The 17,602-nt window shown below is 42.1% G+C and overlaps 1 protein-coding gene across 1 annotated transcript; it reads left to right on the plus strand.

Moving 5' to 3' along the window:
* The first annotated feature begins 1,203 nt into the window (after positions 1–1,203).
* Positions 1,204–17,397, plus strand: mtg2 (mitochondrial ribosome-associated GTPase 2). Its single transcript, XM_080204400.1, has 7 exons — positions 1,204–1,234; positions 3,378–3,587; positions 5,843–5,990; positions 9,966–10,081; positions 10,158–10,376; positions 13,200–13,338; positions 15,740–17,397. Exons 1-7 carry the CDS (start codon positions 1,232–1,234, stop codon positions 16,135–16,137), a joined length of 1,233 nt encoding a protein of 410 aa, XP_080060526.1. The 5' UTR covers positions 1,204–1,231; the 3' UTR covers positions 16,138–17,397.
* Positions 17,398–17,602: the final 205 nt, after the last annotated feature.

The raw sequence follows: 17,602 nt of genomic DNA on the forward strand, positions 1-17,602 counted from the left end.
GTCACAGTGTATGTATACAGTCATAGCTAGAGAGTAGAGAAACATCAACTTAATATAAGGTAGGTCCATTCGAAAGTCAGATGGCAGCAGGGAAGAAGCTGTTCTTGAGTCAGTTGGTACATGACCTCAGACTTTTGTATCCTTTTCCCAATGGAAGAAGGTGGAAGAGCGTATGTCCAGGGTGGTTGGGGTCCTTGATTATGCTGGCTGCTTTTCTGAGGCAGCGGGAAATGTAGAGGGAGTCAATGGATGGAAGACTAGTTTGCGTGATTGACTGGGCTATGTTTGCAATTCTTTGTAGTTTCTTGTGATCCTGGACAGAGCAGGAGCCATATCAAGCTATGATACATCCAGAAAGACTGTTTTCTAATGTGCATCTGTAAAAGTTGGTGAGAGTTGTGGCAGACCTGCCAAATTTCCTTAGCCTCCTGAGAATGTAGAGGCATTGGTGGGCTTTCTTAGTGTCCCAAGATGTGTAGGTTTGGGGAATTAACAGGATAAAAACAGGGTAACCGGGCGGCATGGTAACACAGTGGTTAGCACTGCTGCTTTACAGCTCCAGGGACCTGTATTCGATTCTCAGTTTGGTGGGGATGGGTTACTGTGTCTGGAGTTTGCACATTCTCCCCGTGTCTATGTGGGTTGCCTCTGGGTGTTCTGGTTTCCTCCCACAGTCTAAAAACTTGAGGGTTAGGTGCATTGGCCATGCTAAATTGCCCCTCAGTATCCCGAGATGTGTAGGTTAGAGGGATTAGCAGGTAAATATGTAGGGAGGTGGGGGATAGGGCCTGGGTGGGATTGTGTTAGGTGCAAACTCGATGGGCCAAATGGCGTCTTTCCGCACTGTAAGGTTTCTTTGATTTCTATAAATATGTGGTTATCGGGATAGGTCCTGGATAAAGAAGATCTGTCGGGGAGTCGGTAGAGACTCGATGGGTCGAATGGTACTGTGGAGGTTCTATGAGCTGTATCTGGGTTATAGCCATCCCTCAATGTGATCAAATAGATGCCCCACTTCTTCTCCTTGACCAGAGGGGGGCGCGGCCTGCAGAGGCCACATCCCCATTTGTGGGTGGAGTCATCAGATGTCCCGCCCCCTCACACGGTCCGAGGCGTGGTCACACAGCGCCCTGCCCCCTCACGGAGTCCGGGGCGTGGTCACGCTGCGCCCCCGCCCCCCCCTCAGTCCGGGGCGTGGTCACACTGTGCCCCGCCTCCTGTGTGGACGCCGATGGTGAGTATTGTGAGGTGGGCGGATTGGGCCGCTCTTGCCGCTTTCTGGCTCCCTGCTCCGGCTTTCCGGGGACCATCCCTTCCTCCCCCTCCGGGTCGCAGTTCACTGCTCGAGAAGCGCAGGCCGCAGCTGAATCCCCGGACTCGCGTTACAGCCCCTGCCCGGCTGTGGGGCCTGTGTGCTGCGTGTCCTGCTGGAGGGTGAATGGCCTGATTCCCCCCAAATACTCACTGCTGGTGTCCAAGCATTAGGAAAGTTCAAAGTCCGTTTAAAATATGAATTTTACGGTTCTTAATAGCTTATTTTTACGAAGGAGGAAACAATCTTCTACCCTGTGGGGGAGAACAGTGTTAATGCAAGCCCACCTGTGACACTAAAAAGTAAACTTAAACATGTGCCTTGTAGGCTGAAAGTGGAAAAACCTGTGGGTTTAAGTTTATTTATTAGTGTCACAAGTAGACTTACATTACCACTGCAATTAACTTATTGTGAAAATCCCCTAGTGCCACACTCCAGCATCTGGGTGCATTGAGAAAGAATTTAGCATGGCCATTGCACCTAACCAATTTTTCAGACTATTCGGAAACCCTTGCAGACACAGGAGAACATGCTGACTCTGTCTCGAACTTCTTCCTGCACTTAACACAACTACTGAGTGCTTGTAACTGGAAGAAATTGAAATGGGAAAGGAAAAGACTTGTTTCCCCGGTATTATTGAACTTTAAAGTTTTCTTGTGCTGGGTCTTGTAGCAGCAAATGTGTGAACTTGTTGAATCATACAGTGCCGAAGGAGGCTATTCAGACCATTGGGTTTGCACCAACTCTTCAACAAAGCATCACAGCCAATCCCTATCCCTGTAACTCCACGTATTTACCCTGCTAATCCCCCTAACCCACACATCCTGGGAAACTAAGGGGTAATTTGACATAGCCAGTCCACCTAACCACCACATCTCTTGGATTGTGGGAGTAAACTGGAGCACCCAGAGGAAACCCATGCAGACAAGGGGGGAATGTGCAAACTCCACACACAGTCATCCTAGGCTGGAATTGAACCTGGTCCCTGGTGCTGTGCAGCAGCATCGCTAACCACTGTGTTGCCAATATTCAAAAACTTAAGAACATAAGAAATAGGAGCGGGAGTAGGCCATCCAGCCCTTCGAGCCTGCCCCGCCATTCAGTAAGATCATGGCTGATCTGTTGTGTCTCAGTTCCACATTCCCGCCCTCTCCCCATAACCCTTAATCCCCTCGCTTATCAAAAACCCATCAACCCACGTCTTAAAAATATTTAGCAAGGCAGCCTCCACCACTTCAACGGGCAGAGAATTCCAGAGATTCACCACCCTCTGAGTGAAGAAGTTCCCCCTGAACTCCGTTCTAAACCGCCCCCCCTTTATCTTGAGGCTGTGCCCCCTAGTCCTACTGTCCTTTGTGAGCGGGAAGAACCTCTCCACCTCTATTCTATCCTATCCTATCCATCCCATTCATCATCTTATCTGGGAAGCTATTGTTTGACACACAAAAATGGAAATGGAAACCATCCAATTAGCCCATCAAGCTCATCCATCTTTTTGCTACACTATGCCTTACACATTTTTGATCACCTGTTTTGTCATAGGATGTGCAGAACTGGGATGAGGTGAGAGCAGCCTTGTCTGGTAGGGATGCCCATAAGCAGTGATGGAACTGACCTTTACATTTTGATATCTGGTATTTTTATAGTGACAATTCCTAAAATGTTGCATCACATTTGTTAAGTGATTGATATATTTAAATCCCTCCATGAGCTCACCTCTCCGTGTCTCTTGTCACCTCCAGCCCTGCAATCATCTTGAACTTCTATGTTCTTTAATTCTGGCCTCCTGGACATCACTACTTCCCTTCACTCAATTTTTAGCTACTAAGGCCCAAAGCCCTAGAATTCCCTCCTTGTACCCTTCCACCTCAGCCTTTTTAAGATGCTCCTAAAGGTCTACCTCTTTGACCAAGCTTTTGTTTTTTGGCCTAATATTTTGTTATCTACCTTGATGTCAAATTTTGTTTGATAACACTCCTGCAAAAGTACCTTGTGATGTTTTGCAATGTCAGAGTTACATGATGAAGTTGTAATTGATCTTTTTTAAAAAATTCCTCTTTGCCAGCCTACCATGTTTGTACGTCAGATCTTGTCACTGGGAAAGCGGATTCCACTGCAGGCTTCTGTGGAAAGTGTTTGCCAACACGTGGCATGTAACCTATTGGTGTTCTCTTATGCCAGCAAGACTTCAGTACGAAATTTCACCACAAGTTATTTAAAATATGCCAAGGCCCGAGGAGTCCGGAAGAAGAAGGAGCTTTCTGAAAAGAAACTGGTAATATCAATCAGCCTTCATTCTTAAAATAATCAAATATCTTGGTAAATTTAATAGCTATCCATTTACATCATGGGGAAAGAAATTAAATTAGCCTTATAATGGTCCATGGTCAGCAGAGAATGAATGATGGGAGCCCTTCATTATAATTTTACTTATTCACAGACTCCAAATAGACTTCTGCATTGGGGTTTGCGGTTACATATAGAAACATTGAAAACAGAAGCAGGAGTAGGCCATTTGGCCCTTTGTTCCTGCTCCACCATTCATTTTGATCATGGCAGATCATTAAAATCAATATCCTGGTTCCCCCTTCCTCCTTTGATCTCATTAGCCCCAAGAGCAGTATCGAATCACATAATGTTTTGGTCTTAATTACTTTCTGTGGTAGTGAATTCCACAGTTTTACTACTCACTGGATGAAGAAATTTCTTTCCAACTCAGTCCTAAAAGGTTTACCCCTTTTCCTCAAACTATGGCCCCTAGTTCTGGACTCCCCCACCATCGGGAATATTTTTTCTAAATCTAATAGCGAATCAAACAGCATGGTACCCTGGACAGGGGATCTGGGGCCTGTCTCTCATTAACCAGTCAAATTGAAGAATCTTTACTGAACCGCATCAGAAACTTTATTCAAATAGTAAACATCAAATCATGTAAAGATTGTAAAATAAAGCAAGGGAAAGATATGGGATTAGGAGCAAGAAATGAGAGAAGTTTTTTTTTAAAAAAAAATTCCAGATATAAAAATTTGAAGGAATGAGACTCTGCATACGAAATTTTCCATGCCAAAGAGGTTGTTTGATGGTAATTAAGATTTATCATTTGAATAGAAAAGCCCTGACGTTTTTCTGAAGTGTTTGGGGAATACCTAATGGGAACATCTGATGATCAAAGTCCTGCAACTTCATGCCCTTTCATCCATTTGAACACCAGGGATGGGATTTTCCAGCTGTGTTCACCCCAAGTCTAGAAAATTTCACCCAAGGTCAGTGGGTCTTTGCATAGTTTGGCCCCCGCCCACTACTGTGAAAGTTAAGTTACAACAGCTATGGCAGGCAACACTGTCAGCAAGAATGGAAAAAGCTTATTATTAGACAAGACCTCGCTGAGGTCAGCGGTTGTGTATTCAGGAAAGTGACTAATCTAACCAGCAGCACGATAGCGCAGTGGTTAGCACTGCTGCTTCACAGCTCCAGGGACCCAGATTCGATTCCTGGCTTGATTCACTGTCTGTGTGGAGTTTGCATGCTCTCCCTGTGTCTGCGTGGATTCCCTCTGGGTGCTCTGGTTTCCTCCCATATTCTGAAATGCGCCAGACTGTGGCGACGAGGAGAATTTCACAGTAACTTCATTGCAATGCTAACGTAAGCCTTACTTGTGACAAATAAATAAACTTTATTTTTAACCTTGCGTGAGTTTCATAAACAGTATTCCCAGCCTTGGCCGTAGGATAAAACAAAGACAAATTACCATGACAAATACCAAAAAGCAAGATATAATGATATATTATGCTAATGAAGGAGACAGTTTTCTATTGGATAAGAAAGTACAAAAAGCTATGCCATGATTGGTATAATATGTTTGCAAATGAAGGGTTAGAGAGTTGCTCGTTTCTCATTTGCTGTAATTACCTATCACTGCTAATTATCTGTATGAATTGACAGAACACTTAGCAGTACATTGCAGTGCTTGTGTGTTCTCCCTGTGCATGAGTAATAAATCTTGGAAGTTTGAGTACTCTCAGTGTTAATTGTAGCCAAGTCGACTACAGTGCCTGGTGTTGTTTGTACCCAAGTTGATGACACTAAGATTTCTGTGGCGATTGGGTTGGTAGAATTCTGGCGCAAATCTCTTGGAAAGGTACTAGTGCAATGCAGGAATGGCAGGGCAACTTGGTCATCAAGTTTCCTGATTTCAGCCTTAAACTTTGCATTTGCAGATGCCGGAGATTGCTATACAGTTTACTACTTAATAAAAGTGAGTGCTGGTAACCTCACCATTGTAATTACTGCATAATTTGGGGCAATGATTAAGGTATCTATGAGCACAGAATGAAATTATCCACCAAAATGAGTGCCTACAATCCAGTAAATGTAAATACAGGAAGTTCAGCCACTAAAAGAAAGACAATTTTTATTATTTATTGAGAGGGACTTTATCCTTACTGTTAAGTTTTCTTTACTCTTTAAGAAGGTTTAAAAAAAATTGGAATTGTGAAATTATTTGTAGCCATTAAGCTTCTTGTTATTTAGACCCGGTACTTCGTGGATCAACGTAAAGTCACTGTGTTTGGAGGGAGAGGTGGTGATGGAACCTGCACTTTCCATAGTGAGCCTCGCAAAGAATTTGGAGGACCTGATGGTGGAAATGGAGGGGATGGAGGACATGTTATTTTCAAAGGTAGGTGCTCCTTTTGTCTGATACAGTTCTGAGGGTGTTGGCTGCTCTTTTGGAGCCAGCATTATTCAATAATATGCCATAGTCATGAATATCAGTGGGCTGTTTGACGCTGGAGGCCATCGCAATCAAATGTGAGCCTAATGTACAGACAACTCCTTGCAAAGTTCGATTCAAGCTTGGGTCACTGTCTGTGCGGAGTCTGCTTGTTCTCACCGTGTCTGCATGGGTTTCCTCCGGGTGTTCTGGTTTCTTCCCATAGTCAGAAAAACTTGCTGGTTAGGTGCATTGGTCACGCTAAATTCTCCCTCAGCGTACCCGAACAGGTGCTGGAGTGTGGCGACTAGGGGATTTTCACAGTAACTTTGTTGCAGTGTTAATGTAAGCCTATTTGTGACACTGATAAATACTCTTAAACTTAACTGCTGTGGAGGTGCAGGGATTAATTGAACCACCTGTTACCGTGACATAAATTTAATCATTCTTGCTCAATCCAGGATTAACTTTGGATAAACTTACAGTTGTTTGGAAACTTTCGAAAGCTGGTGTGTCTTTTTAAGAACATAGAAACATATAAAGTTGGAGCAGGAGTAGGCCATTCAGCCCCTTCAAGCCTACTCATTATGATCATGACTGATCATCCAACTCAGTAGCCTTCCCCCTCCCCATATCCTTTGATCCTATTCACCCTCAGAACTATATCAAACTCCTTCTTGAAAGCATACAATGTTTTGACCTCATAGAATCATAGAATCCTACAGTGCAGAAGGAGGCCACTCAGCCCATTGAGTTTGCACCAACCACAATCCCACCTAGGCCCTATCTCCGTAACCTCATATACTTACCCTAGCTAGTCCCCCTGACGCTAAGGTCAATTTAGTATCACCAATCAATCTAACCCACACATCTTTGGACTGTGGAAAGAAACCGTAACATCCGGGGGAAACCCACGCAGACACAATAGAATGTGCAAACCCCATGCAGACAGTGTCCCGAGCCGGGAATCGATCTGCGCTGTGAGGCAGCAGTGCTAACGTGGAATCGAACCTTGCAAGAAGTTGTGTGTACATTGTGCCAATGTGCTGCCCTCAACTACTTTCTGTGGTAGCGAATTCCACAGGTTTACTAGTCTTTGGGTGAAGAAATTTCTTCTCATCTCAGAGCTAAAATGGCCTTTATCCTTAGACTATGACCCCTGGTTCTTGACATCGCTACTACTAGGAACATTCTTTCTGCATCTACCCTGTCTAGTCCTGTTAGAATTTTATAGATTTCTGCCTCACGTTTCCGAACGAATGTAATCCTAACCCACTCAATCTCTCCCCACATGTCTGCCCCCCCCATCTCAGGAATCAATCTGGTAAATCTTTGCAGCTGTATAGCAAGACCAAAATTGCACATGATATCCCAGGTTTGGTCTCACCAAGGTCCTGTAAAATCGAAGGAAGACATTCTTGCTGCTGCACTCGACTCCTCTTGCTATGAAGGCCAACACGTCATTTGCCTTCTTTACTGCCTGCTGCACTTGCATGCATCAAATAATTGATTCTTTGCAGTCCCATTGGACAGTAATATTTTAAGAAATGTCCTGCTGCTTTTGAACATTTTTGTAACTTTTGGTAAAGAAAAAAGATTTGAAAGAAAATAAAACATCTTTATGAATGTATAGGGCAGATTGCTGTTCGTTTTGCTTTATCTGTTTTGAGTTGTTTATCATAGTTTCTGTTGACCAAATAACAATTATGTCAAAATTGCCATTATATGGCATGTACGTCACAGTAATTTTGCACAAAGACTGCAGTTATTTTAAGATTACAAAAGGAAGGATTTGTATGATGGATATATTTATAAGATTTAATTCATGTCGTAAAGAAAATAAAGAACATGAACTTTTATATTGCCTTTCATGATTTCTGAAAATTCCAAAGCATATCACAGCTGCTGAAGTTTTTGCAGTGCAGGCATTGTTATGTTATACTTTTAATAATCTATTCCTAGGTTGTGGGTGTTGCTGGCTGGGCCAGCATTTTTATTATCCATCCCTAATTGCCCTTGAACTGAGTGATTTGCTAGGCTGTTTCAGAGAGCATTTGAGAGTCAACCACATTGCTATGGGCCTGGAGTCACATGGAGGGCCAGACCAGGTAAGGGCAGCAGACTTCCTTCCCTAAAGGGCATTAGTGAATCAGATGAGTTTTTACAACAATCGACAGTTTCTTGGTCATCATTAGACTTTTGATTCCAGATTTTTATTCAATTTAAATTTCACCATCTGCCATGTTGAGATTTGAACTCGGATCCCCAGAGCAATACCCTGAGTCTACTAGTCCAGTGACAGTACCACTGCCTCCCCAAATATAGAAATGTTAAACTTTTCAGAAACAGTAATGAGGTTAATGACCTGATACACTCAACAGGAGCAATGATAATTTTTTGTTGTATTAAACTATGGGAGAGACCAAATTGATGACATACACTAATTAAGACTGCAGTAGGAGAACGTCAGGAGAATAGACGTTGATATTGGCATGAATTGTGTTCGTCAAGGCTTGAGATTTCTGAGTGGCAACTTATGATAAACAATTTTATTCAATGTTGGTGATGAATAAATATTGACCAGGATACTGGGAGAGCATCTCTGCTCTTCCATGCAGACGATGGTCCTTTATGTCCACGTTACCACAATAGAAAATAATGCTTAGTTTTCCCTGTGTAATTCTGGCTCAAGAGGGCAAATAGGACTATAGTTCCATGAAGGTTGGCCATTTTCTAAAAGCAGGTGAATGTAGATTGGTGAAAAATCTGTTTAGTTACATACGGGGGAAAAAATTCAATTTGCATATGTAAAATTTCATGGCAAAAAGTTAGAAATCGAAGTATATAGGTTAAAAAGATTCACTGGTAGATTACAAAAGCAGGGAAGTCATGTTGGAGTTGTATAGAACTTTGGTGAGGCCACAGTTGGAGTACTATGTGCAGTTCTGGTCACCACATTATAGGAAGAATGTGATTGCACTGAAGAGGGTGTAGAGGAGATTTACTAATGCTGTCTGGGATGGAACATTTAACTTATGAAGAGAGGTTGGGACTTAGTCTTGGGTTGTTTTCATTGGAGCAGAGAAGACTGAGGGGCGACCTGATAGTGATGTACAAGATTATGAGACACATGGACAAAGAGGATAAGGAGCAGCTGTTCTCCTTAGTGGAAGGGTCAGTCATGAGGGGACATAGGTTCAAGGTGAGGGGCAGGAGGTTTAGGGGGAATGTGAGGAAAAACCTTTTTACCCAGATGTGTTGCCTGGGAGGGTGTTGGAGGCAGGTTGCCTCACATCCTTTAAAAAGTACCTGGAAGAGCACTTGGCATGTCATAACATTCAGAGCAATGGGCCAAATGATGGCACATAGGATTAGGTGGGAGTTCAGGTGTTTCTAATATGTTGGGGGCAGACTTGATGGACCGAAGGGCATCTTCTGTGCTGTATGATTCTCTGATTCTAAATCTCAGTACACTGTAACAGTAGTGATCTGGATTTTTAGGGGTTTCTTTTATATGTTATCATCACAAGCTATTTTTGGGCAATTCAAAACAAATAAAATGGCAGTGTTTTTTCCAGAATGAAATGATGGTGGAAAGAAGTGATGTTAGTTTCTTTCATTTGTGGAATAATAATGGTTGTCACAGCAACGAAGCTTTACAGTCTGTCGTCCTATAAGTGTTGCTTTAGTCATGCAGATCAAAAGGCTGCACAGCACTTGTCTTTATGAGGTGTGCATCCCACTGTAGGGCTTTATTCTCACTGCTGTGAAATGTTATTGATAGCGATGGTAAAAATAACTGTGATAGCTGTAAACTAAAGCAAATGTTTTCCTGAATTGATAAGGAATGAAATTTCAGCTCCTCCAGGTGAGTTGTTTTTTGTGTGTGTTTGGTAACTTTTCTATTTTTTTTAGTTTCGAGTAATATTGACTTTTTTTCAGTTGCTCGACAAATAAAATCGCTGTCAGCCATTGTGTCCGTTTATCGTGGCAATAATGGAGATTCTGGAGGAAGTAAAAATTGTTACGGGAGAAATGCAGCTCACACTTACGTAATGGTGGGTAGACAAATTTCCTCATCATCTTGTATTTTTGGTGTTCTATTGGCTAAATTAAATGTCATAATGCTCTTAGGTGCCGCTGGGTACGGTGGTCAAAGAAGATGGGATGATAGTCGCTGATCTGTCATCACATGGAGAGGAATATGTAGCGGCGTATGGAGGACTTGGCGGCAAGGGCAATCGTTTCTTTCTGACTAATGAGAATCGGGCACCGACGACCGCCACTCCAGGAGAGCCCGGCCAGCAGCGGGTCTTGCAGCTGGAGCTCAGGACTATGGCTCATGCTGGGATGGTATGTAAAGATTTAGTGTTGACACTTTTCAAGAACGTATTGCAATACTACAGCTCAAAATACCTCTTAGCTACATAAAGCCATGCTTTCTACAACTGTTTTGTACGCCAAGTATGTAGATTTGGCATGAGATTGGATCCTCATTCGAATTATTTACCACTTACAGCAAAGTTAGTACAAACTTTTGCCCAACGAGTTAAAAAGGCCTAATGTTTAATATAAAACTACTTTCACCCTGCATTGTTATCCAACATTCTTCTAATGATGCCTGAAAGGGATTACGACTTGCATTCTACACGATTTGCCTATGAATTTGTATCTGATACTGATAACTTGAATAACTTTATCACTGGTGCATTTTAAGAGATTTTACATTGAACAGTGACAAAAATGTCATTTGCATTGCAGAGAAATGGAAGTTTTTTTAAAACAAAAAGCCTCTTTCAAGTTTTCTTTTAGCATCATCATTGCTAGTTAAGAAGAGAGGATGAAATCCTGCCCTGAGGCTTTGGTTGACTACATGGAAGTGAACATGAGCAGCCTACAGATGATCTTTCCTGTCCCCTTTATCATAGCTTTGAAAAAGCCCTCAGTATTATTTGTCATTTTTATTTCTACGCTAAGTGCATTTTTGATAGGCAGATTTGAAGTGAGAAGCATTGTGAGATCAGCCCAGTAACTTATAATGACTTAGCTTATTACTTCATTCCACAGTGAACTGTGTAATGAAACAACTTGGATTTATATAACACACTTCAGGACCTCCTAATGCACACTATAACTAATGAAGTACAACCATTGATATAAAATAACATAGCAGGCAATTTAAGTTTCCACATACAGCAATGCAATAAAGGACAAAGGTGATCAGTTTTGCTTTAAAAGTGGTATTGGTTGAGATAAAGTGGTTAACAGAATTGTGTATACTCTTGATGTATCTGTTTGAAGTAATAGGGATCACTCACTGCCTGTAAAACCAGTAGAGTACAGCAGTACTCTAATCAGATGAAGTGGTTGTCATGGCACCAGCACTAACGGAACGAGATCTGGCTGAGTTGCACTTAGTTTTGATTGGCATTTCAACCAGCCAATACTACAACACCCAACAGCTGTGGGTGGAGCAGCGATATCAAGCTTTGGACATCCTTCCTTTCTGTGGTATAAAGAGAGTCGCAGTAGATTAGTGAGGCGGAAAGATCTTGCTTTCCGTATAGACTGTCAGAGACCCAATTCTGAAGTACTAGGGGCGACACAGTGGTTAGCAGTCCTGCCTCACAGCACCAGGAACCCAGGTTTGATTCCTGGCTAGTGTCATTGCAGAGTTTGCACGTTCTCCCCATGTCTGCATAGGTTTCCTTTGGGTCCTCCAGTTTCTTCCCACAGTCCCAAAAACATGCTGGTTCTGTGCACCGGCCATGCTAAATTCTCCCTCAGGTGCCGGAGTGTGGCGACTAGGGGATTTTCACAGTAACTTAATTGCAGTGTTAATGTAAGCCTATTTACATAAATAGATAAACATTAACTTTAATGTGCTTGGTCTGCAATAAGCAGGTATGATGGTTAATGGGCAAAATTTGCTATGCAAATAGTAATCTAACTATTCACACGCTTCTCTCAAAATAAACATGTTTATTGGTTTGTAATTGTCCACATCTCATTAGAGTGCTCAGCAGTCAGTCACACTGAGTGCACACAACCAGGGACATTGGAGTGATTAGAAAGAATAGTTTCTCGGCCTTTTGGCAAAGATCAAGTGTCAGATGAAGCCTAAGATCAGATGCAAGGTCTTTCCTTGTCAGCTTGGATCTTGTGTGTGTCTGTTGTGGGGACCATGAATTGGATTCAATTTGGATTGATTTTTGGAGCAAGTAAGGAGATTGATTAAGGGCTTGTCTGGCCCTCTATGGGCATTGGCTTTGCAACTTTAAGAATGGAGTTTAAAAAAAAATTAAACCATATTGGGCAATAAAGGTAGTATAATAGGTTTATGTGGGATATGAGATTTGCTAATCAAATAACTTGAAACAAGGAATATCTAGTACAGACTCTGTGGCACTTGCATACCACCTTGACATTTAACAACTAATCAGACAGTCAATTCTGACCTGATAGTCCCAAATCAGACCATATTAGGAATAACAATAGTGCCTCCAACTTCAATGGCAGGTTTGCTTATGTTAATATATTGCAATCTTTGGATGTGTTGTCTCACAGTCCACTGAGGGGCTTTGCAAGAAGAGGCCGATAGATCAATTGTCCTCTGTCTGCAGTTTATATCAACTGTATCCAGTTTGTATTCTCTCTTCCAAAAATTGTCTCTCAATACAGGCATGTTGAAAATTCCCTCGAAAGGGATGTAATGTAAAGATTCTTCTGATCTTGTTCAGAATGATCGGGTCTGTTACAAGGGTAAACCAGCAACTGAACATGAGACCTTTATAATCTTTGACTTACCAATGTGTCTCACAGTGTCATTACCCAGTGGATAATGAGAAAAGTTTGTTCCTGATCCTAAATTTAATGTAATAGAAAGTGGAAGTGAAGCAGTTTTTTTTAACCAAGGTTGCTACATTTTCTTTGCATCACTTCAGCAAAGACTTTCGGGAGGAGTGGCGAATTGTGATGGTGATGGGGGAAACGTGGGGTTATGGTGGGGGGGATCTAATTTTCTCAATAGTTATTGAAGCCATTGGAAGTTAATATCTGTGAATGGCTTTTACCTTTCTTTTACACCCTTCTTTTCTCAACTTTGACTGAAACACATTTATTTTGGACCAACATTGTTTGACAAGAAAACTGAGCATTACTTCCTTTTGTGACAAGGTTGGCTTTCCCAATGCTGGAAAATCTTCTCTTCTGCGAGCGATCTCAAATGCCCGGCCAGCAGTAGCTGATTACCCATTTACTACATTGAATCCTCATGTTGGTGTGATACACTATCAAGACTTTGAGCAGATTGCAGGTACGCCGTGGCTTAATTTGAAGATGCCTTATTTTCTGTTTGAAATTTTATAATGGCTTAAAAATGTAGTGCTCTTTCTCCTCCTCTCACAATTAAGTCTGCTGGCTGTTAGCGTGCTTGGAATGTTGTGCTTCTAATCCAGGCTTTGGATTTTGGATTCCGTTATTGTTTTCATCAGATCTGCTCTGGTGCGTTCTTAAGTGTTGGACCCCTTGGTGGGGTCTGTTTCACTGACAGCAGTTTTTGTCACTTGCCTAGATGACCGATTTTCATGCGTGAGCCTTCACAAGCGAGTTACAGCAAAGAATTAAATCAGAAAATGCTGGAAATACTTAGCCATTCTGGCAGCGTCTGTGGAGACAGAGAGAGAGAGAAAAACAGAGTAAGTGGGTGAGATTCTCCAGCCTCCCAACCGCATGTTTCTCTGCAGTGGAGGATGGCTACTGTTCTTTGGTGGTGGGATCCTCTGGTCCTGCTGCTGTCAGTGGGATTTCCCATTGAGGATACCCCATGCGCTGGGCAGCCTGCGGGGAGGGTTACCTGCCAGAGAAACCCACTGGCGTGAATTGTCAGAGAATTCTGGCCATAGTTTCAAGTCCCTACGACTCTTCAGAATTAAAGAGTGGGAGATATGTTTTGGATTTTATACCTTTTACGAGAGGGTGGAATAAAATAGGTCAGGGATAGGCGGGAGATAGGAGAGATTTGACAAAGGTGTCATGGGCACAAGTGAAAACGAGTGTTGTAAATGTTAAAGACTCAACGTGTTCTGCTACCTTACCTTTATGCTCTACCTAATCTTAATATAAAATCCTTCCCAATCGTTCCCCCTTTTAGTTCTGAAGAAGTCATACAGACTCGAAACGTTAACATTATTTCTGTCTCCACAGATGTTGCCAGACGACTTGAGTTTTATCCAGCACTTCCTCTTTTTATTTCAGATTTCCAGCACCTGCTGTATTTTGCTTTTATTATTACAACTGTTTGAATTTTGTTCAGTTTTGAATATCAGTTCAGTCGGAAGATGGGGCCCGCTTTCCGCTGGTTCTGTTTACCAGGATCCTTTCCTGGCCTTCGCTCTTGCACTGTTTGAGGAACCCCTGAGCAAATTTTGCTCTGGTCCGTTTTGACAGCGTGCAGCTTAATCAAAAGACTCAAGGATCATCAGAAACTAGTCCTTGAACCTCATGAATGTATTTTGGATGAGTCACTGGTAGCTAAATTGTTTTCTTGATTTGAAAAAGAGTGCTCCAGTTTGGTTTCCATTCCATCCATAGCATCCGGACTACTCCAGTCAAAATACTAATGATGACTTTTACACCTGCAATGTGGGCCATCTTTCCTTGTACTCAGTTCTTCCACAATATTGAATAGCAATCTAGTCAATTCTCCTCCATTAACGTTTATTAGTATCACAAGTAGGCTGACATTAACACTGCAATGAAGTTACTGTGATAATCCCCTTGTCGCCACAGTCTTATGCCTATTCAGGTACACTGAGGCAGAATTTAGTAAGATGCCACAGCTGACACCGATTCTGTTATCATAGAATCCCTAAAGAAAGGGGCCATTCGGTCCATCGAGCCCGCCCTGACAACAATCCCACCCAGCCCCTATCCCCGTAACTCCATGTATTTGCCCTGCTAATCTCCCTGACACTAAGGGGCAATTCAGCATGGCCAATCCACCTAACCAGCACATCCTTTAGACTGTGGGAGGAAGCCGGAGCATCCGGAGGAAACCCACGCAGACACAGGGAGAACGTACAGACTCCACACGCGCGCGCGCATATACACACACACACACACACACACACACACACAGACCCAAGCCGGGAATCAAACCCAGGTCCCTGGCGTTGTGAGGCAGTAGTGCAAACCACTGTGCTGCTGTGTGCATTATTCCTTTTCCGTTGAATTGCAAATAGTTTTAGCAAGAGATTCCTTGGTGAAAAGCACTCCACAGGAGTGTAATTGGGCAGAACCTGACCCTGAGCCAAAGAAGGAAATATTCGATGAGGCAAGGCGACTAAAACACTTGGTTAAAGAAATAGGTTTTAAGTAGTGTAGAGAAGCAGAGCAGTAAAGAGGTTGAGGGTCAAGAAAGGTGAAGGCATGGCTGCCAAAAGTGAAGTGAAGAAAGTGGACAATGCACTGGAGTTCCAACTTACAAACCTTCATATTAAAGTAGCCTTAGTATTTGTGTATGCATTTTAGCGTTTGGAACAAGCAGTGCCACCAACAAAAGATGCATTGATTTTTAAAATTAGTACTTCAATGCCATTAGCTATTGCATTTTAAAAAACACAGAATGGACCAAAATTGCTATAAGCAATTTTTATATTGCAAGCTAGTTTGAAGAGGATGTACTGTACATTTGAAAGGTGCATTTCTTTCTCTAGTTGCAGACATCCCTGGAATCATCCGAGGAGCTCACAGAAACAAGGGCCTAGGAATTTCCTTCCTGAGACACATTGAACGTTGTGGCTTTCTGCTGTTTGTTCTTGATCTGTCGACACCGGAGCCCTGGCAGCAGCTGGAAGATTTAAAATATGAATTGGAGCAGTATGAGAAAGGATTATCAAAGAGACCATTTTGTGTCGTCGCGAACAAAATAGACCTTCCAGAGTCCAAGACCAACCTTGTCCTGCTTCGTGAAAAATTAAAGCAGTCTGTAATAATCCCAGTATCTGCACTAACTGGTGCTAATGTTGAAGAACTTTTAATGCATCTCAGGGAACTTTATGATGGCTACCTGGAGAGCACCCAAATTAAAGGCTGTGTGCCAGTCAAGTGGTAACATTATACTCATTATACTGATAGAAATATATATCCAAAGTAAATTATTAAACTTGTCAAAAACAAATTGAGAGATTCTTTTGTTCTGAATGTAAAGTGTTGTATATTAAGTCTCTTTAGAAATGCGTATTGTCGTCAAGAGTTAACTATAAATAGCACATGCACAATGCAGCAGGTTTTGATCTGGTATGCACATTGGCTGAAAGGTTGCAGACCCGATAGTAACTTCAGAAGAGAGCTGGACGTTGTTGAAAAGGGCATATTTGCAGCGGGCCATGGGGAAACCTTTCTGAGAATATTTAAAAATACAGAAGCATGATTGGAAGCAACTGATGACTTCGGTTCAATAGTTCTCAAAGCTTTCCACCACTCTGGGGGCTGTTGGAGGTGTAGCGTTCTTAACCTCCTATCTGGGTCTGTTGTCAGCTAATCAATTGCCCTGATTAATCAACAACTGCATTGTTCTTGCATTATTGTTGTATAATGCAATGACCAGGATGCAGAAGGTGAACTGGACCAGAACTGTGCCTTTTTTACATCCAGCAATTCCTGGTTTCCTATGTCAGTAACGAGTTTTGCAAAAGATTTTTGCTTTATTTATGGTGTAATTGGTTTTATATGCTGTTAGTATGCCTCTCAAACAGTGAATTACTTTGAAGTGCATTTGTTGTAATGTAGACAAACATGGCAGTTATCTTTTGCACAGCTATTTCCCACAAGCAACAATGAGATAAATAGCTGTTTAATCTTTTTAATTATGTCTGGTCTCTTTAACTACCAGATGAGTCAGCTTTTAGGCAATCTAGGAATACACTAAAATACTTATTTTACTTTCCAATCCTGATAAGATTTAGTTTCTTTTTGGTTAAAGTGTAACGGCACTTCTTCAAAGTACATTCTTTATTTGCAAGTGGCGCAGTGATATTCTCACTGGACTAGTAATCCAGAGACCCAGAGTAATGATCTGGGTTCAAATCCCACAATGGCAGATGGTGAAATTTAAATTCAATAACAATCTGGTATTAAAAGTCTAATGATAACCATGAAACCGTTGTCAATTGTCGGAAAAAAACCATCTGGTTCACTAATGTCCTTTCAGGAAGGAAGTCTGGAATCCTTACTGGTCTGGCCTATATGTGACTCCAGACCCACAGCAATGTGGTTGACTCATAACTGGCCCTCCGGCATGGGCAATAAATGCTAGCCCATCCACCAATACCCACATCCCATGAACAAATTTTTAAAAAGTTGTGATCTATCAGAAACCAGTGCTGGGAAAATGAGTTCCAGGCAGACAATACCTAATATATAATGCTTGGCTGGACTTCCAATTTTCTTTCTCAGGAGAGAGATCTGCTCATGGACATTTGCCAAAAATTCTCCCAGTACTTGAACTTTGGATAGGCACGTCTGAATAGTTTAAATTTATCTGTACGTTTATTTCTAAGTGCCCAAGAGGGCCAAGG

Source organism: Carcharhinus amblyrhynchos, chromosome 16 (genome assembly GCF_965287045.1).
Source record: "Carcharhinus amblyrhynchos chromosome 16, sCarAmb.v2.hapA, whole genome shotgun sequence".
Classification (NCBI taxonomy): domain Eukaryota; kingdom Metazoa; phylum Chordata; class Chondrichthyes; order Carcharhiniformes; family Carcharhinidae; genus Carcharhinus; species Carcharhinus amblyrhynchos.

Coding starts and splice junctions, on each gene's coding strand:
- mtg2 (XM_080204400.1), top strand. Junction 3,588..5,842: donor AGCTTTCTGAAAAGAAACTG/GTAATATCAATC, acceptor CTTGTTATTTAG/ACCCGGTACTTCGTGGATCA. Junction 13,339..15,739: donor AGACTTTGAGCAGATTGCAG/GTACGCCGTGGC, acceptor TTCTTTCTCTAG/TTGCAGACATCCCTGGAATC.